Source organism: Marmota monax, unplaced genomic scaffold, assembly GCF_021218885.2.
Source record: "Marmota monax isolate L192 unplaced genomic scaffold, Marmota_monax_Labrador192_F-V1.1 WCK01_AAM20220418_F8-fsc00022, whole genome shotgun sequence".
Classification (NCBI taxonomy): domain Eukaryota; kingdom Metazoa; phylum Chordata; class Mammalia; order Rodentia; family Sciuridae; genus Marmota; species Marmota monax.
In genome coordinates this window covers 16657505-16684736 of record NW_026695215.1, presented here as the reverse complement: position 1 = coordinate 16684736, position 27232 = coordinate 16657505, and the positions used below count along the sequence as shown (strand labels likewise).

The window sequence follows — 27232 nt, the reverse complement described above, 5'->3', positions numbered from 1 at the left end:
CCAGGCCTTTGACACCAAATAAGCCAACAGTTAATGCAGGTAGAGCCCAGCTTACTGAGGCCAGAGGAACAGGGGTTTTAGACCAATTCCAAAAATGGATATTACTGGACAAAATCAGGAAGAGCTCTTGTCAGCCATGTTATACGACAGAAGACAGTGTTATGAGGACATCAAGAAAAGTACATAGATGTCCAGTTCTAGAAAACTATGATGATGTTTGCAAAATGCAGATTTAGTTATACAAAGAAAAGAGAATGCAGGGCTGACCCTTGGGTGAGGTGTGATTTTGGCTCAGCCTTCTACAACTAGAAGTCTCTTTTTATTATTCAGAAAGGAAATGGAAGTATTCTCATTAATTCAAAGGATTTTAATGACAGTGAGAAATATCAAAGCCCATGTCTGTTTTAATCAATGAAGAAAACACTGATTTAAACTGCACATGAACTCCTCCTAAGAAAAGGAGGCCATGTGCTCCTGTTGGTCCACAGCATTTACATATAAAAACCTAAGAAATTTTTCATATTTCCTTCCAAGCACTGTGGTCAGGGTGATGATCAATACCTATACATAATAATGATTTGTTTAGTCAAATAAATGGAAAACTACAATTCAGTCGTCCAGGATATCTTCATCCAGATTGATATCCGTAGTGTCAATATCTTCTAATTCCAGATTGTCCAAATCTACTTCTAGTTCGAGTAAGCTCTGCAAACAAAAGGAAGATGATGGAGTTCTAAAGCACTGTGTTAAAGAACTTAATGTGTTCCTCCTTAACTATCCCAAATAGCATCTTCCCACTTCAAAGTCCCTACTCTGAAACTTGGGTACATCACCTGCCACAGAGGCCCAGGCAGCCTGCACACACGGGAGGAAGGGACAGGGGAGGTTTGGATGGTGTTTGACCCACCTTTTCTTTTTCTTTGTTGGCTGTTTGGGAGTCCACAATAACTGGAGTCGGAGATGGGGGTTTCTCATCAAGGTCCTGAAAGCCCAAGTAGAAATATATATGTATAGAAATAAAGGCATTTTTCCACAAATTTTAAACTTATCCTCTGAGGGAAGAGAGATGAGAATTAGGAAGTGGAAGATGGTACTTAAAATCAACGGTCTCAACCAAGTTATCACAAGTAGTACTCACCTGCTGAGCTACAGATCTTGAGGGGTGAAAGCCTTTTGCCTCTTCCATGACATTTCTTTCTTCATTTGGCTATTAGAGAATAAAGCAATGATGAAATGAAAAATCCTGAAATTATATAACTGCTCTAGAAATTGGCCTAAATCCCAGATATTAGCTCTTATCCAGCAATAATGTATCCAGCACTGTTCACACCCTGAAGTTAATGTGCTCGCACCCTGTAGTCACACTAAATCAAGCCTAGCACCTGATCACTCACCCCCTTACCGTGACTAGGGGGTACTGTTTGGCTGGCCACAGATCAGCATGTGTTTCCTTCACCCACTCTTCAACCACAAAGGCTTCTTTTAATCCTGGGAAAAGGTTTTCATACTCTGTTGGGTCAGCAAGGGATTCCGCTGCTTTCTGATTGACTTTTGAGAGATTCTCTCTCCAGAGTTTCACTACCCTATTATAGACATCATGAAATCAAAGAGAAATTACATAAGCATGCCCTGTTTTTATCTGAAATATTTCTTCCTAAAATTAAAAAGTCTGTACCTTGAAACCTGACTTGGTAGGTAAGTTCGGGCCAGGAAGGCAGCTTCTGGCAGTCGTCCGGTTCTGATCAAGAGCTCAAGGCAAGCATCGAGCCTGAAGATTAAGGAGGAGAGTAAACACTACAACAACAGCACTTAACATTTGGAAGAAATGTGGATTTAATGTTGCAAGGTCAAAATCTTCCCCAGTCCCCTCACACATTCATCTCATTTCTGTTCCTGGCCACTTACTCATCTTAACAGTATATTACAGACTTGGTGGACTTCAAGAGTGTGAGGGATACGACAGCTTTTATGACTACTTTCAATCTACTTAAGGGCCTTTTCAAGAAGAGTCAAAGCAGTTTGGATGAGCACATTTTGAAGGCTTCAGGATATAGGCAAGTAGAAATTCAGTTTCAGCATCTCCAATGTGGGCTGGACCAGATTATCCAAAGGTGCCCAGTAGAAAAGGAGGATACCATTATTAAGGATACCATGTCTATTAGCTTCAGTTTTTTTTTCTTCCCCTTGGCAAGTTTTACAAAGCATTTCAGAATTCCGATTTTTTTAGTATTAGGTAAGAAATGGAGTAATAGAAGCACCTAACAAAAACCCCAAACAATATTTTTGTAATAATATGACTATTGAATGCAATAAAAACATACTGAGTAGCATAAAAACAACTCAGTAGTAGAGTTTAGTCAGATTTTGCCTTCAAATGAGTTCTAAAAAAACTTTTCATATAATTTTTGGATTTTTGAATTATGCATAAAAGATAGTGGACCTATTTTTGCAGAAATATAAATTCACATATATATGTGTATATATGTCATGGTGCACAAAGTTTTAAAATGGGGTGTAGCTCAGGAGAAGAGTGCTTATCTAGTATTTGCATGGCCCTGAGGTTTGTTCCACAGCATCAAAAAAGAAAGTTTATTTTTTGTTTGTTTTTTGTGGGACTGGGGACTGAACCCAGGAGCCCTTCACTACTGAACTACACTTTCAGTGCTTTTCTATTTAGAGACAAGTCTCACTAGGTTGACAAAGCTGGCCTTGAACTTGTGATCCTCTTATCAGCCCTTCAAGTAGCTTGGATTAGAGGCATGGACCATCATGCCCCGCCAAAAAAATAATAATTTTTATGACGAAGTATGCAGGGCAAATTTAATGAACACTTTTGTGTTTTATTTCATAACAGGGCCAACTAATTTCTAAATGATTTGGCACCAAACTTACAAATGTGGTATTTTTATGCTTTTCTGTTGAACTCAAATCTGAAAGTAACTGGCATTTTCATCCTCCTTCCTCCATGCCACAAACAGATCAAAATTGTCCAATTTGGGTAAAGGCACCTGCCACTCAGATACCAACTGGAGCAGCACGATAGCCTCCTCCTGTCAAACAATGAAATGCCTCAGCCACTAACTGGCAGGCTGTGGGGAAGGGGTTTAACTTTTATCCCACCCTGAGCACCTCCTTCAGCTCACATTTATATCAAGGTCATGGAGTATCCCTTGCTGAAGCTGAGTGCCACCAAGGTAACACTGTCATCCTATTGCCCACACTGTTCAACACCATCTGGCCAGCCATCAGTTCTCTCCAGCCTCACAATTAATGTGGAAAATTTTAATTACTGTGCTTCCCAAGGTCTTTTACACCTTAGATTAATACTTACTTTCCCTGTAAAAAGTAGCTCATGAATGCCACATTATTTTTGCCATCTCTCTCTGCACCCTCTGCAAGCTTGTTCACCATACTAGCATTTCCAGAAGCAGTGGCTAAAAGCAGCAGACCTCCGTAATCCTGGGCATGGTGCAGACACTCCTGGGCGAGGCCAAACTGACATTTACTGATGGCAAGTTCAGCAAGTTGTTTCCACTTCTGTTCTGACTAAAAGAAAGAATTTCCAAGTTAAAATACCTTTGAAAATAAACATTTCAATCTCCAATATCAACATTATTCTGTTCTCTTGAGCATCCCTGTATAACAATGGAAAATACTTTACACACACACATACAAAGACATACACGGAGCTGTACTTATTAAGTTGGCACTTTCAATCAAAATTAGAATAGCATGATAAAATGTACAATGAGGAAATTATTCACATATACAAAATTAATTCAAATAATTTTAATGATGCATGAATAATTATCAACTTATTTTGTAATTACACAGTGAAACTGAAAGAAAACAAGCTAAATTGGAGTTTTAAGGAATTAGATTGCAATTATTCTAACAAGTGAATTTAATACCACTTTTTTGAAAAATTATTCTTAAATATTTAACAATATCTGTCATTTGTAGCTTTTCAGAAATCAAAATGCTACACATATAGATGATTTTAACATAGCTAAAATTTATTTTGCACATCTGAAATTAATTTACCAATAAATGCTAGAGTGAAACCACAATAAGGATATACAATATACAAAGATCTATAAAATATCATCAACCTGTCTTTCAAAAGACATGCCTCTAATCTAGGTTAGAATCCTGCTTTAAAGTCCAGATCTTTCTTAGTAGCTTGGGATATTGGCAAATTATTGATGTCTATATTCTTTTAGAATTCCCAGAGTGGTTTATCTACTATCTTAAAATTTTTTCTTCTCTTACAAAACAAATTTCACTCAAAACAGAAAAAACTTAAGTTATAGTGCTAAGACTGTCTCAAATAAAATGTGTTTGATTTATGCAAATTAACAATGCATCTTTGAAAAAGATCAAAAAGAGAATAATCTCACCAAAATGAGTCACTAATTTCCATCTGGAAACTTTAATAACAATACATTATACCAAAGACATGGAAGTACCTGCTGACCCTTCCATCAGTTATAAAAAATCATGAACTTGAACATACCTCTGCCTCCACTGCTAACTGGTATGCAATTTTCAACTCTCCAAGTTGAAGAGCAAGCTCAAAACGATGTTCAGGATCTGTGGATACTGTAAGAGCTTGCTGTTTGAATCCCTAAACAAAATTTAAAGCAGAAAACAAATAATATATATGTGTGTGATATCTACAAGTACAAAATGTGTTCATGATACAATGTACACACAGAAAAATCATCCATTTCCCTCTTAAACTAAAACTACTTTGCTGACACAGAAACCCCACAACTTAAACAAAAGTAACATAACAAAATAATGAAAAGCAAAAACTAAGAAGTCATTGAATTAACTGGTAAGCACAAGCCTGGCTGATGGAATATTCAGACACATACTACCTACTGTTTTTTTAAGAAAATGGTAGCTGACTAATTCTAGATGAACTCAAGTAAACAATAATTAACAAAATTAGAAATGTGAATATAAATAAATATCAAAAAGAAAGGGATTTTTGAAAATTGGTCAAATAAGAGTCACTTCCAAAAAGAAACCAGGTGCACTGGTATATACATAGTGGTAAATCACTGAACAAATCCAGGTCATCTAGTCCAGGCTTTGTTTTAGAGTGGAAGTTATTGCCAGTAAATGGGCAAAGGAAAGGGAGTCAAAACATAAACCTTTCCAATTTTCCATCATCTGTAAGTCACTTAGCAGACATTTTGTATGCAGGTTCAGATGATAATCAGGTATCACTACCTATGCCTATAGTGTTGGTCTTGCGTTATTCATCAGCAAGTATCCCAATGGTCAGAAAGCCTATGAATTCCTTTCTATGTTCCAGTTTGCCAACAGAAAAGGGCATTTAAACTGATTTAACCACTAAATTAGCTTCTAACTACTAAATTAGCAGTACAGATGGGATCTGCCCTACAGGCAAGATTTTTAGCTCTAGGGGTGTGGTGCTGGTTGGATGAAAAGCTCAGAGGTCATTTGTTCTTCAAAAATTGAGGGAGACTGCTCAGTATGGGTGTTTTTAACTTTTCAGATTATAAGTTCTACCAAGTGAATTTAATACCACTCCCCAAATTCATCCATGAATACAAACGGGTATTCTAAATAGTCTTGAGTTACAGGCCATGGATGTAGCTTGGTGGTAAAGTGCTTGCCTACGTCCTCATTTTCCATAGAACAGAAGTCACAAGAAATGCTTAGAGCTAAATGAAGAAAAAATATATGTTATGCTGTGTTGCATGTTATTTAGACATGTGAAAATAAATATGAAGGGAATTATATTAGAATTAAAAGTAATTATCTCCAGAGAGTAAGAAGGAGACAGGAAAAAGGGAAGTCACCTTTTTTTAAAAGAACTTAATTCATATGGTGTGCACATATTACTTTGCACAAATACTACAGTAAGAAAAAGACATGCTGGTAATGGAAAATTTTGTTATGTGTATTTTACCAATTTAAAAAAAAAGAAAAAAAAAACATGAGATAGAAAAATGCAATGCAGAAATAAAAATATTAATAAAATGGAAAAGATATATATAGGAGGGGAGGACAGATAAATCCTTACTGATATTTAAAGAGGGAATTAAGGGCACTGGGAGAGAAGAAAGAAGAGTGTAGTTTTACCATAGACTGCAATAAACTGACAGGAGAAATCCCACTGGCACAAGCAAATCACACCAACATTCTTTTAAATGGCTAGTTTGAAAAAACACACACAAAAAGAAGTAAAAAAAGGATGAAGAAAGGAAAAGCGGAAGGAAGGAGACAGAAAAGAAAAGAATATTCTTACCTGTTTTTCCAAAAAGTGTGCTACTCTGGTCCGCTGTTCTTTTGGAATGGTAGGAAGGACCTTATCCGCCATGCCAAAATCCCTCCTCATGACAGCGGTCTGGTATTCCAGGACTGAAACCAGCAGGGAGTAGCTAACAATATTCAACTCTTTGTCACCCAGATAAAGCCTATTGTCTTTAGGAATATAGCCCAGGAGATACATTGTCCTATCAAAGAAACAGAAACTAAATTAGAAGCCCAACACTACAGTTACACACACACATGACCCGCCCCCCTTGATTCTTGCTCGATATCTTTCCATTTGATTAATGCAATTTTGTTTGACAAGAGGCAATCTTCCAAAACCATAACACAGGGAAGTCAGCCTATAATTGCTATAAGCCAGTAACAGGTTCTGTTGAAAGAGCACACTTTTCAATTTAGGATGCTTAAGACAGAAGCAAAACTATACTCCACTACCTGTCCAAGTGGGCAATGGTGACTATTTCTCCTCCAACATAATAATTTAATCTGTTCACAGAACTTGTGTAAATGAAGCAGTCGCCTACCCACAGGCCTGTTTTCACAATTTCCTGAATCTCACCAAGAACCTGTAGAAAGAAAATACTATGATTATATTATTTAACATTGAAAAACTGTCAATAACAAAAGGCTGAATATAGTTGAGTTTGATAAGGTAAAAAAGAAGGAATGTAGAATAAAACTCTATTTCAAGAAAGAAAGTCTTTCCTTGAAATTTCTATCTTCTTTCTTTTTTTAAGAACAAATTTCTACTGTTAATATTTGTCATATTAAATCTCACTGTTGGTTCAAAATAATGATCTAAAAGAGAATTAACTTAACCCCCAATACACATTAAACTGGAAAATGAGATATTTTGCAACATCTTTTAGGACATCTACATCAAGGATGATTTATCTTTACCACCTGGGAGCTCATTTAAATCACTCTGGCTAAACAGTTTGGGAACAAAACAACTTCAAATTTCCTTAGTGGAAAATATCAGTCTAAACATTCCCTAAAATCGAAGCATGAATTTCTTTTAAACATATTTACTTTTGAAAGAATTCCCCACGCAAAGACACTTCGCTGGGAGAATTCCAATTTTATTGCAAAAAGCTGTGTGCTTATATAGAACTAAGGGGGAGATGGTAGGGTTTAGATAAATGGCAGGCAACCCGTTTATTGGCAAGTTCTTTCAGATATCAGCTCTGGAGCCCAGGAATTAGTTCTCATTGGGGCTATGGTTCCCCGCCAGCGAGATTTGAAATTGGCGCCGGCGGGAGAGTTCACACGGGCGGGAACTTTTCGCGCCACTGCAGAAAAGAAGAAGGTAGGAAGAAGAGGTGCTTAGGCGCCATGTTGGGGGTTTTTTTTCTCTGGGGTATGGCTGCCGTTTATACTTTTCCCAACAACTTTCAGATTCTGTTTTATGAGGCAAGATTTTAATTTTCACATTTCACCAGAACCCTTTAAATACTTAGTTTCCTCAATCCTAACTTTAATGAAATGCTAGAATTAGTGCAGTCTTTTTTTAAAAGTGTTTTTCGCTTTTTAAAACTTGTTCTTTTTAGTTATACATTACAGTAGAATGTAGTTTGACATATTATACATACATGGAGTATAACTTCCCATTCTTGTGATTGTACACGATGTTGAGTTACACTGGTTGTATATTCATATATAAACACAGAAAAGTTATGCCAGATTCATTCTACTGTCTTTCCCATTCCCATCCCTTCTCCCATTCCCCCCTGTCCAATCTGGTAAACTTCACTCCTCCCATCCTTGAACAGTTATTTTTCTACTCATGTTCTTAGTATGGCAGATCTTTCCATCTTCTAAGGTCTTCTTCAATTTCTTTCTTTAGTGTTCTATAGTTTTCATTGTAGAGGTCTTTCATACCTCTTTTGCTAGATTCCTAAATATTTTATTTTCTTTGAGGCTATTATGAATGGGACAGTTTTCCTAATTTCTCTTTCAGTTGATTCATCACTGATGTATAGGAATGCAACTAACTTTATATCCTGTTACTTTGCTGAATTCATTAATGAGTTCTAAAAGTTTTCTAGTCTTCTAAATATAGAATCAGATTAGGGATAGTTTGAATTCTTATTTTCCTGTTTGTAATCCTTTAATTTATTTCCTCTGTTTAATTGCTCTGGCTAGTTTCCAGGACTATGCTGAATAGAAGTGGTAAAAAGAGGGCATCACTGTCTTGTTCCAGTTTTTAGAGGGAATGCTTCCAATTTTTCTCCATTTAGAATGATGTTGGCCTTGGGTTTAGCATATATAGCATCTACAATGCTGAGGTATGTTCCTTCTGTCCCTATATTTTCTAGTGTTTTGGACATGAATGGATATTATATTTTGTCAAATGTTTTTTCTAGTACAGTCTCTTTTTAAGTCTATAAATCATTTAAAAACAAAGCTAAAGTCATACTGATGCAATTACCTCAAAGGCATCTTCAATGCCATCTTCAGTAACTCCCTCATGCGTTTCCTGTGCAGCCAAGACTTTTTCTGACAGATATTTAAGGATAAAAAATGATTCCTCAGTGGCAATACAGACGAGCTCTCCTGAATCAGACCAGAAAATCTGTAACACAACAAACAGAAACACAGACAACTCATTTGGATTTCTGAGTGAGTATGACAAACTGCTTATACCTTGTTTCTTATAAGACTAATCTTATAGTAATAAACATGCCCTTGAATTTTGCAGTATATTTACATGTGTATGGAGGGTGGACAGGGCAGAGCTATTCTATTTAGCCTAGCAGTGGAAAGAACGCTGGGAAAGAGGAAGGAGAGCTGTTGGTAACACTGGATGTGCTGGAATTTAGGAGTGTCAGCCTAGTCTCCTCTATTGCTCTAGAACACTATTTCTTACCCTTAATTTTTAATAATAAAAATCCCACCCCCCATGAGCCTTTTTAGACATTTTTCCCTAAAATTTCCCCTAAAAATATTTTAATACCATAATTATTCTGTATATTTGTTTACACCTATACATAATGAAAACACATATGATACATAGATACATATCTGTTTACACAAAAAAAGGGCAAAGTCCCCCTCCCACCACACCCATTTTCCCACTTGGGGAATCACCATGCTTTAGAAGACAGGGTCAGGACCACAGGGAAGCTATTTTGCCTCCAAAGATACTTTCTGACAATGAAAGTTATCAGGGTAGCAGGCAGGCAGTTCTAAAAGTACAACATGTTGTCACTAGAGACAGTCACCTGAACCTTAAGCAGCCATAGTCAGATAAACCTCAGAAAGCTTTCTGACTGGATGGGGGCTTCTCAGGCCCTTCCACGTCAAGAACTCCCTGACTTCTTATCTTCAAAGCACTCTTTTCCACGATGTCAAAAGCCATTTGAAATATGAATTGCACTTGGAATTTGCATAACTTTTAAAAATATTTTTCAAAATTTCCAATGTTTACTGCTTCATTTAAGTACCACAATTCTGAGGCAAACAGCACTGTGTACAGCACTACAAGACAAGGATAGCAGGGTACAAGGACACTTCCTGGCCTCAGGGACCCAGACCTCATCACAAAGATGAACATTCCCAAAACAGCAATGGAGTGACAACTCACGTGTTTGGGCTGAATTTCAATTCTGCGTATGAGTTCCGTGTTGTCCCAGTCATAGAAGGCCAAGCCATTTACAGACCTGACTCCCAATAAGAAGCCTCCGTAGATACCTTAAGAGAACATAAAAAGATCTGGCTTAGATTTTTTTTTTTTTTAATATTTTTTTAGTTGTAGTTGGACAAAATACATTTATTTTATTTATTTATTTTTATGTGGTGCTGAGGATTGAACCCAGCACTGTGCACATGCTAGGTGAGCGTTCCACTGCTGAGCCACAACCCCAGCGCCTGGCTTAGATGTTTTTGAGCCATTACAAAGCTTTTAAAATTGTATCATAAGTAAATGACACTCACTTTCAGCTCCAAAATCTGGTTTAAATGATTTTTTTTCCTTAAAGTTCTTAAATATCTTCACAACACTGTTGCTCTCTCTTATTGCATATCTGGGGTGGAGGTGGGGGAATAGGGAAGACAAAATACAAAATGATAAGCTAAACCATAATTCCATTATACATTAGAAATATCTTCAACTACTGAGTAATTAATTATGCATAGATACAAAATGAATATTTGAAGATTCATTGATGTATTTTTTTCCCTAAGATATCAGTGAACTCTTTATAGTAGGATAAATAAGGAATGGGTTTCATATGATGTATGACACAGATTAGCAGGACTTATAAACCATTTTAGAAACTGGAAATGACCTAGGTGTTTATCAATGGGTGAATGACTAGACAAACTACAATATATGTATACAATACTACTCTGCACAAAAGGAACCAATTACTGATACAGGCAATGATGTGGATGAATCAAAATATGCTGAGCAAAAGAAGCCAGTACAAGCATGCATACCATATGATCCCATCTATATGAAACTCTAAAGACAATCTACTATACACAATAACAAAAACATATCAGTGTTTGCCTGGGGCTGGGGAGTGGGTGGGTAGATGGGGATGAATGGACTGTTAAGGGAAATAAGGGGATTTTGTGGGGATATGAAAATGTTCTATAATTTGTGTTAGTGGTTATGGATTATATACATTTTTCCAAATCCACTGAAATGTTTATATACTTAAAATTGTGCATTAAAAAATATATAATATATAAATTATTTCATTAAAAGTGATTTTAAAAATCTAAGAAAAACTGTGATAAGTGGCTCATCAGTCAGCCATGTGTGGTATCAAAAGGAAATACTTACATTTAGGTCTCTGCCTTAAAAACAGAGACCAGGAGCCGGGTATGATAGTGTATACCTGTAATCCCAGCAACTAGAGAGGCTGTGGCAGGAGAATCACAGGTTTGAGGCCAGCCCTAGCAACTTAGCAAGGCCCTAAGTAACTTAGTGAGACTCTGTCTCAAAGTAAGAAGGACCTCACCCAGCTAGGTCATGAAAAGGCAGCTGCACCTTAGGACAAATGCCTTCAGGAGGGTCTTCAAGGACTTGAAGTTCTGCCTTAAGTCCATAAGCACCAGGTCCTGCCACAGGCTTCATCTAGGAAATGGTGTTGGGTCCCTAGTTTAAAGGCATTATTAAATTAGGTTGACTGAGAGAGCTCAATACCAACTACAGAAAGGACAAAGGGTTTATACTTCCCAGTTGCCACTGACTAATTTTATAACGGGCTGTGCTGGTGGAATGCATCTTTAACAGGGAGCAGTACAGAACACACCAAGCCTCAAGAACCCAAAGTACACTTATCAGTAATTACAGCATGCTGACTTAATCATACAGACCAAACTTACTCAGAAGAATCATGGGCCCATGCAAACTCCTGGGCAGAACCAAAGCTCTTGTTTCTCAAGGCCATTGCTGTGTAGATGATATACTCTCCATCACCACACACCACAACAAACCTAGAAATTACAGAAGTCAGGGAGGGATATAGAGAGGGCAAAGAAGTTAAGAAACAGAAATTATATTTATGGCAAAATAATTCTAATAACATGTTATTTCAGCAAATTATTATAACTTAATGTTTTTAAAAGTTATATATTTCTTTGAATATAGAGCTACACAAAAATATTCTAGTCAACAAATCTAAAAGCAAATGATGAAGTTATTGCTGAAAATGTTATTGCAATAGCCTTCTCTTATAAACCCAGAAAAATATGGACAAGAAGTTGAGAATGGAGGATTTCAATTATTCAACTAGAATTTGTTGCACACCAAGATGCCTAGCACGTTGTTTATGACACTTACACCATAAGAAGGTACTGTCTTATTATAAGATTATCTCCATTATAACACCAATCATTTAAATGAAGAAAAATATATTCTAATTTTTAGTGACTTCATAAAATTTATTTATAAAATTCATAAAATTTAAATGTTAAATACTAAAATTTAACATTTAAATAATTATCCTAAATTTATTAAATAAAAATAGATGGTGAAGTAGTCAAGTAAAATTTTCCCAGAAGACACAAAACAACTCCCTTCAAAGTTATCATTTAGAACACTGTAAAATTCCTGCTATCAAAAGATTACCAAAGGTAAAATGCCAACCTCATGGCAAAGAATGTTTTATGATATCAAGGTAAATATATATATAATGCCTTCATAACCTTCATAAGTCAGTTGATTAGGTTACAAATAACTTGATATCATTTACTGACCTTTGGCTGCATACTTTGCCTTTTTTTTAATACTCAAGACACATACTATAATCTTTTTTAAATGATGAATTGTTAATTTCTGGAATTTTCTTTCTCTCTCTTTTTTCTTTTTTGCACTGTACTGGGGATTGATCCAGGGCTTTATGAATGCTAGGCAAGCACTCTACCAGTGAGCTACATTCCAGACTTACAAAATAATTTGTAAAGCTCTACAGGTTTAAGCTCATTGTTCTACGAACTTCTCTCTCACAAGATTCAAAAGATGTCTGGTGCTTTATAGCTCTTAAGGGAATAACAATCTGATGGTTCAAATTATGAATAAGGGGCAGAATTACCAATTCCAAAACTTTTCAAAAGATATATACCTCAGAATCAATTTTCTTTAAGAGAAATGAGGGAGCAAATATTAGGAGCACCTACTAAGTGTCAAGGTAAGACATGATTCTTGCCCTCAAAGAAGCACACAGGTACACAAACCCAATATGTGTGAAATAAAAACAAATGCAATTTAATTGCTCCACCTTGCATGCCAACCTGGTCAACTGGCAATAGCTGCCTGTGTCTGTGTTGGGGATCATGCAGCCAGGGCAAAAGCTCAAAGAAGAATGAGTAGAGATGCCTACCCCAGAGATATGCTGTGGATATGCACACACACTCTGTTCTAACATACACAGAAGCTCAGAAAGAGATTTTGGCGATGACTTACCGCCCATTGGGATTGTGCTGAATAGTCTGAGGGTATATTTCACAACTGCCCATATCCTTTACTGCCAGTGGTAATCTTTCTCCATCTTTAATTTCAGCATCTCCCATTGCTTTTAGATTGGCCTGCTGGACTTCTGAATGCTTGGCCCAAATTATCTTCCCATTGGCATCCATGGACATGGCAGGTTCCTCCCGACCAAGCTGGAAGAATGACAAATGGCTCTTAGCAATGAAAAGGTAAAAAATAAAACCACAACAAAATAGACATTCCTTCCCCTTAACAGAGAGGTCTATTTCCTTTCTTCCACTTTAAAACACTGTTACTTAATCTCTAGTGCTGAAGGAAAGAACTGCCAGTTCAACAAAACTGGTGACTTGGAATGAGACAGTACTGAATTACAAAGGAAAATGACTTTGTCAATGTCCATGTGTTTATTTAGAGAGAGAATTACCTTAACAATGATGCTCCCTTCATCATAGCCCAGAGCCACATTGTTGGACCCTCTCAGACTGGCCACACACCACACCCGCTCCATTCCATAATTCAAAGTGCTCTCAAGCCGATAGGTGCTTGAATGCCAAATACGGACTGTTCCTAAAGAGAACAATGTGAATATTCCCTTTTGATACAAACACCCAACAATAAACTGTCAGGTGAAGGAGTCACAGGGAAGTCTTTATATCAACAGAAAACACATATGCCAACTTAATGACCACTTTTTCCCTATCTGTAATTTTTAACTGATTTTATAAAGGAACATAAACATAATAATAGAAAATCCATAAGAAACTAAAACAAGGAAATGCAATTTGAGGTGTGAAACAGTAACAACATTTCCTGGGTAGAGTGCTTACTATGTGCCAGATGCTTTCTACACTAATTTCTTCTCATCCTCGTACATAGTCCCATGGAGTGGATATGTGTTCTCATTTCATAATTTGCCCAAACCACATTCACCAAGTGACAGAGCCTGAATTTGAAAACCAGGTTTGACTCTGACACACAGGATCTTTCAGTTTTTCTCTAGAACATCTGGGTGTCCTCTTCTTTAAGTGATAGAATCAAAACACACCAGAATGATGAAGATGATAAAAATATGTCCCTTTTGTTATTTAGTAGCTTAAGTCTAGTATTCTTTTTTTGGGTGGGGTACCAGGGATTAAACTCAGGGGGACTTGACTACTGAGCCACATCCCCAAGTCCTATTTTTGTATTTTATTTAGAGACAGAGTCTCACTGAGTTGTTTAGTGCTTCGCTTTTTTGCTGAGACTAACTTTGAACTCTTGATCCTCCTGTCTCAGCCTCGCGAGCCTTTGGGACTACAGGTGTGTACCACTGCACCCGGCTTAAAAGTCTAGTGTTCTAATAAAAAAAAGTCAGAATCACTGGAAACCTCCTATTACAATACAGCGGTGTGGGTCAAACCACTTGACTGAAACACCTACTGAGTAAATAATAGGAGCTCAGGAATAAACATATACTCCAACTTACCATCTTCTGAACCCGTGATGATGATTGGCAACTCAGGATGAAAACTGGCACAAGACACATTTTGGGCATGTCCCTCCAGTGTCTGCACACATGTTTTATTCTGTAATCAAAACACAGAAACAAATTTTATTAGTAAAAAAGTAAGTAACCATCCTTAATTTTCTCAATGCACAGATGCCTTATAAATGATAAAGGTTAAGACAATCTGAATAAATCCGATATAGAAATTTTTGAAACAGAATTTTGCATACATGAATGCTTAATTTCACAGACCAGATAAATGTAAAGGTAATTATCATTTAAAGAAGAAGAAAAAAAAAGATCTAGATTTTCATTTGAATACTATTTCCCCGAATTCTTAGAATAATGAATTTCCCCTACAATATCCACACCTACCATCTGTGGACTAAGCCAGTCAGTACAGGGCTTTGCTTTTAGGTACTTAGTCTGCTAAGTACTGCTACTTTAGTCTTTTAACATATTTATTCTGAACTTAGGGACAAATTTGAAAATATTTCAAAGTATAACTGGTTTTCTAAGTCTTACTATATTAACTGTTTTACATGTGAAAAACAAAACAAAAATTTAAGAATATCTTATAGCTACAAAGCATGGTACCAGGAACTTATAATTAGGTTTACAAGAGTTCTATGTGGCAAAACGGTTGTACCACAACTATGTTACGACACTTTTGCTGATCTGTTCTCAAATACAAATGGGAGTCCACCAATGAGGATACTCAAGGATGTATAATTTATGTATAATTTAAGATTATAATGTTAAAATTTATAACCTCTATTATTAAGTAAAAAAAGAAAAGATGTGAGCATATTTTTGAAATCTTGTGCATTTGTGTGTTCTTGTATTGCTTTTTGCAGTGCGAGAGATCAAGGCCAGGACCTTGCACATACTAAACAAGCACTCTACAAATGAGATACAACCCTACCCAGTGTTCATTTCTATGGAGACTTCTGGGACAATGTTGGTGCAAATACTTAGGCCTTACATTATTACATTATGAAAAGAATTCAACAACCCAAGTTTTAACTATATTATAAGAAACAATTTTTAAAAATGTCTAGCATATGGCAAGTAAAGCCATAAAAAATTGTACCTGGTAATCCCATATTTTAACAAGACGGTCATCTGCACCTGAGATGAGGTATGGTTTGTCACCACCACTGTAGTAATCAATGCAATTCACGCCTTTCTCGTGTCCCTCCAGAGTGAAGTTTGGTGATGAAGAGCCCAGCTGCCACACCTTCAGAGAGCAACAGCATCTGCCAGTTAGTACAAGGCTTTGCTTTTAGAAGGCAGATCCAGCACAGTTCTGACATACTAAATAAAAGGCCAAAGCCCAGGAGAGAAAAGCTAAGGAACATTCATTTTTTTCACTTATTTTTGTTAAATTTCCAGAGGGCAGAATTGGTATGGTCTTCTCTGAAAATGCCAATTTCTAGCCTTTATCCCTATTGAATTCAGTTAAACCACAGTGAAGTCCAGGAATCCAGATGGAACACCTTGAGAAAACACTACTTTAAGATTAGGTGAATAATTTTATGGACTATTTAATACACAGCTAAGGAAAGCGGGTTTAGTTAGATGTATTAAAAGACAAAAACTACTGTTTAATTAAAAAATGTAAAATATAGAAGAGTAATAAAAAATTATAGGATTGAGCTTTATGTTTACAAATATTTACTGGATGCTTAACATGTGGAAGGCCCTATGGGGGGTAAATATGTGTAAAACAAATGTAAACAAATGATTACTATTTACTCTATACCACAGATTTACGCTAAAGGTAATTCTTTTTCTCAAGATAAACCTAATTTAGTGAAGAATTTTAAAATTCTTCACTAATTTCAAAGTTTCCAATGTATGTCAAAGGCAAGCATAATCCAAAGAAGGAAAAAGTAGTAAACTCAAAACCCTAAGATAGTCAGACACATAAAAGTTTATTTAAGAAAAACAAATAAAGCATCATGCATATGTAGCAAGTGTGTGCAAGCAAAAATTGATGATTTTAAATCTATGCCTATATGCCTGTATTTTAAATATTTTTTTAAAAATAATTATTTTTTAGTTGTAGTTGGAAACAATATCTTTAGTTAATTAATTTATTTGTATGTGGTGCTGAGGATCGAACCCAGGGCCTCACCCACGCTAGGCAAGTGCTCTACACTGAGCCACAACCCCGGCCCTGTATTTTAAATATTATAATGGAAAAAAAAGAATATGAACGCACTCACTGCAACATGTACTAATCATCGAGTGCACCCTAGGCAGTGTCTGGAGGAAAAAGGAAACAAAGTTCCTGCCCCGATCTTCCAATATATCAGGGGACAAAGATTTCCAAAAATACATGGATTATGACAATGTGAGAAAGGTCATAATGGAAGCAAAAGCAATGGAAGATATGGGATGATTATAACTGGCTCTGTCCAGAAAGTGGGTGTCAGACAAGAGCTTCTCAGAGTAAAACTGTACTAAGTCATGAAAGCTGGGTAGTTCTTCAGAGGAAAATAAATCAAAGAAGTGATAACCGACACATACAGCAGACACCCTACCTTGATGGTCCTGTCCAGAGATGCGCTGGCAAACTGATTGTTATCTTTGGGGTTGATCACAATCTGCATAACATAATGTGTGTGTCCTTCAAACACTTGGGAGCAAGACCATTTTTTATCCCAGTCCCAGAGCTTAATAAGCATGTCATCTAGGCCAAAAGAAAGTCTCAAGTTAGTTGCAAATATTTTTTTTTTCAATTTTAGAACTAAGAGTCTCTGTGCCTTTCAAGGCAACAAACCTAAAATAAATTACACCTTCTGTGATTTTTAAAAATTGAATCAAAATTGAAGAAGATTTTTCAAAAATCCTTTATTTATCCTCAGGACAAACTTAACTCTTTATAAGAGTGGATATAAAGTAAGTAAAACAGATTACAAACAGAAAATATTTAAAAAATCTTGTGAAAAAATTTTTTAAAAAACTCAGTGGGCTTCAAAGAATGACAAAAGTGCAATACAAGTCTGTCTGAATAACTATTGCAAAAATAAGCATTTGCTCTTATGAGATTGGTTAAAAAAAAAGTTCTCAATTTTTAATTTAAAAATGTTTCAAAGAGCTATAACCAATTCAGCAGTGCTCATTTAATTGCTCTCCCAAAGGTCTGCTGTTTTATACATAATACCAAGGAGTGAAAAAGACTGAATATAAAGATAAAAGTGACTAGGGTCTATGGCAATCTGCCAACTCACTCATCAGTATGTAAACGAGCTTTCTGTTCAGCAGATGTTTAAACATCTAGACCTTCAGGTCTTCCCTGACAGGAATTGAAGCAATTGCTATGCAATCCTAAGTACAGTTGATATTCCATTAAAATACAAAAGCAAGCAGCATCAATAGCACAGTAATAGACTTAAATGGTTTAAAAGCTGCTTGAAATTAGAACTCTACTTGTAATAGCATTTAAAGAATAGCATGTCTTACTGAATGAAAATGCATTACCCAAGGAGATACCCATGACCAAAAGAGGTCATCTCTTACCACTGCTAGTCAGAATGAAAGGCTGGGTTGGGTGAACAGCAATACAGCGAATGTAGTCTGAGTGTGCTTCAAACATATGAACTCTCTCCAGAGTATTGTAATTGAACACTCTAATCTGCATGTCATCCTAGCAATGGAAATTTAAAAACCACTGTTACTATTAGGAAGTAAATTGCATGAAAAACTCTATTATAAGCTCAAAGTATGAAGTCCATGCTTCAAAACACTGCACTAATGAACAAAACAAATCAGGAATCAAAATTTTGCAATTAATTTACATGATCATTGGCCAATTAAGAAAACAGTATTACAAATTATATAATTACTTACTGCTCCCGTCACAACCCAATTCTTTCTTGCAACAAACTTTGCAGCTCGAACGGGAAGATCACACACTTCAAATGTCTTCACCAGTGTCTTTAAAATTTAACAATACACATATTAAGTCATGAGAAAATAACTGAAAGATCTATTCTAATGTATTTAAAACATTTGACTATTAAAATGACTTTTAATTAAAAATACTCCCAGACTAAAATATGAATGATCAACATTAAAATTAAAAAAGGACTGATTATCTTTTTAATAGATTTGAAATCAAAGAGTTTTAAAAGACAAGAGAGAACAAGTTTCCAAAAGACGGTATTTCAGATCTTCTGGGCTCTGGCCCTTCCCTCACTTTCCAGACTTACCTTCACTATTCCCAGCCTCATTTCTGCTCCTGTTCCCTCTGCCTAGAAAATCCATGCATGCTAACTGTACTCTCCTTTCCTAACACAGCACTGTATAATTCATGCTTAATTTCAATTTTCCCTATTATGCTCTCTAAGGGCAGGAATCATCTTTACCACTGTATACCCAGAACCCAAAATAGCAGTTGGTACACAACTAGTGGGTAACAAGTATTTGTTGAATAAATTAGATCTTAGTTTCTTCTTTTTAAAATTGAACCCATATAAGTAACTCAAACAAGATGTTTCTTTTATACACTTTAGTAACATACTTTCATATGAATATTTATATGCTGTCAGTAAGTATCACAACATTTAGACGCCCCTTCAAAGTAGGTTATATACATAAGACAAAGGCAGAAAACTAGAAGACCTCCTGGAAAGAGCAGAGGCATCCCTCCTTGATACCTGTTCTTTAAGATTCTAAAAAACCAAGCTTCATTTTGAAATTACTTTATGTTCCAGAAAGCAAGAATGAAATAAATAAGGAACATAATATAATCTTACTAGTTAAAAACCATGTACGTTAAAGAAAAAGTAATAGAGACTGGTTCACTGTTGAGCTTACTCTGGCTTCCCAGGCCAGACTTTGCTTTAGACAAAGCTTGAACAAATTGGGCTTCAATGCTCACCTATACACCTGCTACAATTGACTATGATATACACATTGAGAACAGAGAACACGTAATCTAAAAGATAGCAGGAAAATCCATCAATGCTCATAAGGAGCCAACAAATCCTGGGATATGAGAAACAGTGAAAATAAATTAACTGTAGAACAAACTATCATGGTTCAGCATGATAGGTACCATGGCTGGTACAGCTACATGAGAAATGGTCTCCACACTCTGGAGCTAAATGATCCACAGAAGAGGAAAAGCTACACTTAGTACATACAAATGCCCAATGTAAATTAGGAAAGCAACGACTAATATTTACATAGCCCTTTACAGGTCTCAAGCAATTTTACCTAATGTTATTTAATTCTATTAACAATTATGTGATATAAGATTTTATAAGAACATCACCTTTAGTATAGATAAAATAAAGTGATACTCAGTGTGGTTAAAGGCGTTTCCATATAATTTAATCAGCAAGTTGGCTTTGAATCCTAAAATACTTTTAAAAAAAACACACACACAACAAAACAAATAAACAAAAAAAAATCCCATTGCATCCACTCAAGAAGTATATAATATCTCCTTTTTTTGAAATTTAAGTACATCTGAATTAACTTCTAAAACCCTTTTGGCTCTCTTAAGAATTTTATTCTCAATATACATAAATGGCAAATAACTTCTGTTAGTGATCGAGGGGAAAATGCAGACAGAACCAAATATAGATCACTCAATAAAGACTTACTAAGTCTGATAAATACCGCCACACTGTGCCCCATGCACTGGAGGGACAATGGGAAAGAAGATAGTGGGATGCCTGTCCTCAGAGAATCCCCAATCTCAGAGAAAAGAAGGAAATTAAACAAGAAATTACCAATGATATGAATTACAAAAGTGGAAGCAGAGAGCCCAGCAGGAGGACACAGAAGGGAACAACAAAGAAAGCAGAGGCAAAGTGGATGACCTAGGTAAAGCAGAGGTATTTGATAGTAAAGCCTAGAGGAAACATGAAGGAACTATATCTGGCCTTTAGAACATATGACAGTGAAATAATAATGCTGGTAGATGGGTAAACTGAGCCAACAGAGGAAATCCCCAGGGAGAATTAGGGAGAGGAGAATCCAACATATCTGTAAAGCATAAAATACAAGGACTTTAAACATTTGGATGGAGAATTAGACCAAAAGGGAGCAGAGTGGGAGAAGGAGAGAAAAGCTGGTTTATTATCTTTATCAAGCAAATTGCAGAGAACAGAAATTATCAACTAGTGATAAAAAACATTCCTTTTATTCTTTAGTTCAGTAAATGGGTATTAATAAGTTACTATGTGTCAGGTAATAACATAGGCACTGGGATATAGCAGAGAACAAAACGTTAATGAGTATAAAATATCATCCTGATGGAGCCTGGTTCAGTGTGCGGTCACTGTTGTTTCACTATAATGAGTGTAAGCATACAAAGGTGTTTTTAGTTTTACTCCTGACCTTGGCTTGCTAATCCTATTTTGCCATCTTAAATTCCTCAAATGTAAATTTTATCAGATTTCAAGATGGATATTGAAGATAACTACTATTTGAGCAGTCACATCACTGTACATTATAATGCCAATGACATGTTTTGTACATTGAAAGAAAAATTTTAAAAGACAATCTGAAAGACTGCAGAAAATATGAGAAAAAATTATTTGAAGGATACATTATTTACTTAGGTGAAAGAGAATAATGTAAGCATTAAGGCAGACAATCTAGAATAGGCATACTCTCATAAGTATAACCAAAAGTTGACTATGAATATTTCTGTTTGAAAGTTACTTGCATATCATTACATTGAGTATTTGGGTAAACAATTAACAATCCACTCTTAAAGATGATCAGAATAGTCACTGAATAGAAAATTAAATATGAACTACTAAATACTTTATAGCAAATCACCTTACATTAACATCTGTTTCCTCAATTTCAAAGAGTTAATTCTACCTATATCAGAGTAACTAGATTTAAATATCACATATAACTTGTCCAAAGAGTTTCTCTCATAAGCTATACCCTCACAAATATAGTTGCGCTTTATTTAAAATACTTTGTATCAAGTTATTTTAGAAAATAATATGCTCATAGCTACTGCTATCTGTTATGACAGTTCTCTTTCATTATAAAATAAAAGTCCAACACTGCATTTTATTTCTAATAAATTCCTTTAAAAATCCTACCTGTGTTTCATGATTCCAAACACACACACTGCCATTGTACAGACTTGCCAACATCCATGGCTCTGTAGGATGCAAATCTACACTCTTAACTCGATCAGATCTAGCGGTTAGCTTTCTCTTGATATCAAGTCGGAGAGGCTAAGGAGAAAAAAAACATTAAAACAAAAATCAAATTGTTTAGTCAAATTAAATATGAGACCGAAACTACAAATAGTATGTTAATAGGCCTATAAAACAATTCTGTTTTTATTTTGCTAAATTATAGGCACAGTTTAAAGCACCTACTTCTCCAATCATATGTATAAAATATGAAAATATCTAAAAATATGAAACCTACAGCAGCAGTTTTCAAAATTTTAATTCTCAGGATCCTTGACATCTAAAATTTATAGGACCCCCCAAAGACTTTTTAATCATATTTACTAATGTTTAATCATATTTACTATCCATGGCTCTGAAAATTTCAAAAGAAATTTAATGAGAATAGAGGCAATGTTTTATATTTTTGTAAAAACTCTTTAGATTTTGACTCAATAGGAGATTTTTTTTTTTGCTATTTGCTTCTGCCTTCAATATGTTGTGATGTTGTTTTGGATGATATATGCCAGAAAAAACTACCACCACACATGGCCTCACATAGATAATAGAGTTGGAAAGAATATTTTAATTTTTGAAAAAACAGAATTTTCTTCTTTGATACCACATTAAAACTCAAGTGGTAGTTTCTTAAAAGATACTTGTAATGTGGAATCTGAAACCAAACTAATGAACTGCTTATGCTTTGTTAAATTAAAATCCAGTGGTCTATCCTATACTTTGAGTGGCTTATTCATGCATTTTATAGCATCAAACATTGATTATATGGGATATGTTGGTTCACTAAGTTAGGCATATCTTCCAAATGGAGATGTATTTCATTGCACTGTATCAAAAAGATCATATTCATTAATCTCACCACCTACTTCAACTGATAAGTCTAAAATATTAGAAATTCATCAAGTTCAGTGACAGAAGTTCTCTAAAATTCTAAATTTCACTTTGAAGTTCTAATTTGTCATTAGCAAATAATACTGTCTGGTACCAGCTAACTTCTTACAGTTTAACAAATAATCAAGTCTAAATAACTAGTTTCTTCAGCTGTTGTTTCATGTAAAGTTCCCCTGACTGTATAAGTGCCTTTCCATGAGACAGCCATCACACTTCAGTAGGCAGCAGCAGAGTTACTTTATGCACCCTCCTCACTTCATCATACAGAATTAAAAAGATGTGTACTCAAATGTTGAATGCAATGCCATCAATCACTTTTACTGTCTCATCAATGACATCCTTAAGTGAAACTGGCTTTTAAAACATTGTGTGACAATGGAGATACACTATCAGTATAATTTGGTGCCTCTGCATGAGCAGGCTTACCTTTCATTACTTTTACACCATTGGTGCAAATATTAACATAGTGAAAGAGGCCAACAGCATCTGACCATTAGGAAAACTTAATCTGTGGTCCTTCCTGGAAGAATGGGGATCTCTAAGGCATTGCAGAACACACTTTGAGCACCTTTGTTTATAAACTACCTACTGAATAAATTCAAAATACCTGCTAAATCACAGCTCTGTGCCCATGTCATTAGTGTCATGGCAGAAAATATTCTGGGGCTGGGGATTGGCTCAAGCGGTAGTGCGCTTGCCTGGCATGCGCGGGGCTCTGGGTTCAATCCTCAACACCACATAAAAATAAAATAAAGATATTGTGTCCACCTAGAACTAAAAAATTAACATTAAAAAAAAGAAAATATTCTGAAGAAATGTTATTCATGAAGTCTTAGTAACTCTAAGTCATAATAGTAAAAGAGCTCTTCAGAGAAAAGCATATTTATTTTGGCAGAAAAATATGAAACATGAAATGAATATCTACCAGAGGTAATTTCCTGAGACAAAGCAAATACCTCACGAGGCATTCATTTATCTTGTTTGAATCTCTATCAAATGTGGGTCGCAGACTATTCCATTCCAGTCTTTGCTCTTACTTTTTCCTATTCATACCTCCTATACTTTTAGCAACAACCTTTACCTTTTACTTAAAGGATGTGAGTTCTCTGACTCTTCAGTTGCCTCAAAAAAAAAAAAAAAAAAAAAAAAAGTTTCCACTGTCATATCTTCCTTCTCAAACTTTCTACATTGAAACCATTATCTCTGAATTCCTTGCTAGTTTGAGGGAAGCAAAACCTTCTGCTTCATCCATTTCTGAAATTTGTCCCACTAATTACTATAACAAAATTTAACATCTTTTTTTGGTCTTCTTAGAGTTAGAATAATGGCAATATTTCATTATAAAAATACTTGATACTTAAAAAATGAAGTTAGGCAAATCTAAGGTTTTTTGTTTTTTTTTTAAATGTCTATACTGCAAGCACAGGAGACCCAAACCAGCACAAGTTGTTAATATCAATGATGTCTTTGTGCTGGGAACCTGGGTAGGTACACATCCAACACTGTTCTTCTAGAACTAAGGAAACTGGACTCTAAGCCACATATTTTACTGTAACAATGTTTTAATTACTGAGTAAAAGTGATGCTTCAGAAAGTGGGCCAGGGAACTCTGAACATGAGTTATCTCTACATACTCTGGAAGAGCAAATCCCAGTTTAAAACACACAGGTAAATGTGTGCTCCTGCTCTATTTCCTTGAACATTTCAATGATTACTTTGAATAAGGTTCAAGCACATGGGAACAAAGATGATTAAGATGCTCATTCTGTATCCTCCAGCTCCAAAAGTATCCCTCCATCTTCCAAAAGATGGATGATTCAGGTAAATGCAACTGTCATCAATAAGGCCTTTCTTATTACCCTAGTCTGAAGTATTCTTTCCTAGAGGCTACTGTAGGATTTCATTTTAACTGCTCATGGTAAATTTTGCATATATCTCTTCTTGCTTCTTAGAGTAGACACTTAAGGACAGGGTCACTGCTTACACATCTTTATTTGCACAGCACTTTATATATTTAGGAATTGGGAGAGAGTTAGGAATAAAGTATAACTCAGTACTACAGAGTCACACTGGATTCAAACTTAAGTTCCAATGTTTCAGCTCTACATTTCCTAAGTACAATCCTAGGTAAGTATATTTAACCTCTCTGAGGTTTGACTTGTGTAAAACAGTGATAATACTAACATATACCTTTTGGTGTTACTAGAATTTAATTCAGAGTTCAGTTGCAACAATACCTGGCTATATAGTATCCACTCCATAAACATTATTTATAAAATCTCTCTACCAGCTACTGAGAGAACTAGGTGGCAAATGTTAGCAAAGTGCACAGCACAGAGTAAATACTATTGTAGTACATGAGCAAACGAATAAATTCACAATTTGTGCTTTTCACAGAAATTGTTCCTAGGTATTGGGAAAGGAATGAGTCCAGTGCCCCCTATTCCACCTCCACGGATATCCACAGATGCTTAAGTCAAATTATGAAAAATGATGTAGTATAGGACCTACAAAGTCCTTCTGTACAATTTAAATCATTTCTAAGTTACTTAAAATACCTCATACACTGTAAATGTTGTAAATAGTTGTAATACTATGTTTTTTAGGGATTAAGAACAAGAGAAAAAAAAAAGCCTGTACATGTTCAGACAATTTTTTTCCAAAATTTTCAAACTGCAGTTTATTTAATCTGTGGATGTACAACCCAAAGAAATGGAGGGGCTGACTGTATATTAAAGAATAATGGCAATATTTCATTATAAAAATACTTAATACTTAAAAATGAAGTTAGGCAAATCTAAGGGCTCTTTAAAAAAAAATGTCCATACTGCAAGCACAGGAGACCCAAACCAGCACAAGTTGTTAATAATATAAAGTGTATAATCAAGAGATTTAAGGTCTTTCTCAAGGGCTCTGAACCTGGGGAAAACAGAGTCTACAGATAAGTATGGCTTGGCAGGAGCTGTCTGTGAGGGCCACCTTTACATTGCAAAACGGGTGTTTCTCTGAGTATTCTTCTGGCACTATCCATAACTTTCATAAGTTTCCCCAAGAGATCAACCTCTGATCCAACTTTACCACAATGAGACTTGTTAAACTTAATTTTTTAACTGCAAGATAAAGGACTTGAAATGAGTAATCCACACAGTCTTCAAGCTCCAAAATATCTGACCATGTACTCCATAATATGTTTTTAAAAAGGCAGAAAAATGTTTACAAAAATACTTTTTTTTTTCAGAAAAGATATTCTCACTCTTGTTTTTCTTCATCATTATAATACAGTTATGCAAAGGCATTATAGGGAATGTTTGCGAGTAAGTGATAATAAAAATGTGCTGTCCTGATTGCTTGCTATTACTACCATTCACTGCTTTCACTGCATTTGCAATACTGAAAAAGCACATTATCAAGCTTTAAAAACAACTTCCCAATCCTTTTCCCTCTAGAAAACTAAGAGCTACTCCCAAAATATTAGAAATTCCATACTGCAAGCACAGGAGACCCAAACCAGGAATTGTGGGAGGGTTAGGAATAAAGTATAACTCAGTTCTACAGAGTCACACTGGATTCAAACTTAAATTCCATACACATTTTATTGACTCCCCCCACCCCCTTCTTCTCTGCTTAAATTCATAGTTTGTAGTCAGCACACTATCCAGGAAAAAAGCCCAACAGGAGTGCAAGATTAGCTGTCACAGTCTTCAGCGTAGAATGGAGTAGTTTTGCAAAAACTGCCCAGAGCTCAACGTTTTTCCTAATCCACTGACCCCAATGCAGACCTTAGATGGTTTGGAAAGCACCTTAAGGCCCAAGGGGAGTCAGGGACCCCTCACTGAGCAGACACTGCCTCCAAAACCAGCCCAGTCTGTTGGTCCCCATCACCTCCTCCCTCCCAGGGCTCAAACAGAACCGGGCCAAAGGCGGGGGCCGCAGCCGAAGCACAAACCGCTGCTTATCACGGCCCTCAGCCGACGAACCCCAAGAATGGTCCGCAGCCGATAGGACACCTACCATGGCTCCGTCAGTCCGAGCCCGGGAACTCACTTGATCCCGGTGGCGAAGGGCCTGAGAAACCCACCGACCCACAGACTGGCCGACTGACTGACGTGGAACTTCCGGGAAGTGATTCTCGCGATAGTCAGAGGCCCGGCCTGAGCGCCTGCGCAAATCCCGCTCGGGGGCTGGGATTTCCCAAGCCCCGCCCCAGTTTCCTAGGCAACGTGGCCCGCCCAGCCACCCGGAGAAGGCGAGGCTTACTTTGGAGGGCGGGGTGTGGCTTGGGAGTGGAGGTGTGGCCTGCGCGGCGGCGGAACGTAGCCTGGAGCTGCGAAGCGCCGGCCAGGATTTGAAAACCCGGCGTTGTAAAGGATGAGAAAGGCCAAATGCTGAATGTCCGCTGGACACTAATGGCAGGGGAAG

General features: G+C 36.2%; 1 protein-coding gene across 1 annotated transcript; it reads right to left on the bottom strand.

Annotated features, from left to right (window-relative positions):
- Positions 1–352: 352 nt before the first annotated feature.
- Positions 353–26974, bottom strand: Copb2 (COPI coat complex subunit beta 2). The gene is made up of 22 exons (XM_046431320.2): positions 26825–26974; positions 21827–21964; positions 18600–18686; positions 18270–18396; positions 17291–17439; positions 15835–15981; positions 14721–14820; positions 13680–13822; positions 13229–13428; positions 11650–11760; positions 10249–10337; positions 9899–10005; positions 8744–8887; positions 6748–6878; positions 6287–6494; positions 4517–4627; positions 3332–3546; positions 1676–1768; positions 1403–1583; positions 1139–1207; positions 908–982; positions 353–705 (listed from the first exon to the last, which is right to left on the bottom strand). The coding sequence occupies exons 1-22, from the start codon at positions 26825–26827 to the stop codon at positions 610–612; spliced, it is 2724 nt and encodes a 907-aa protein (XP_046287276.1). The 5' UTR covers positions 26828–26974; the 3' UTR covers positions 353–609.
- Positions 26975–27232: the final 258 nt, after the last annotated feature.

Excerpts from the sequence above, each read along its gene's own strand:
- Copb2 (XM_046431320.2), bottom strand. Across the intron at positions 15,982-17,290 it reads CTCTGGACAGGACCATCAAG|GTGTGGCAGCTGGGCTCTTC; the intron begins GTAGGGTGTCTG and ends TGCTCTCTGAAG. Across the intron at positions 983-1,138 it reads CAAGATCTGTAGCTCAGCAG|GACCTTGATGAGAAACCCCC; the intron begins GTGAGTACTACT and ends TTGGGCTTTCAG.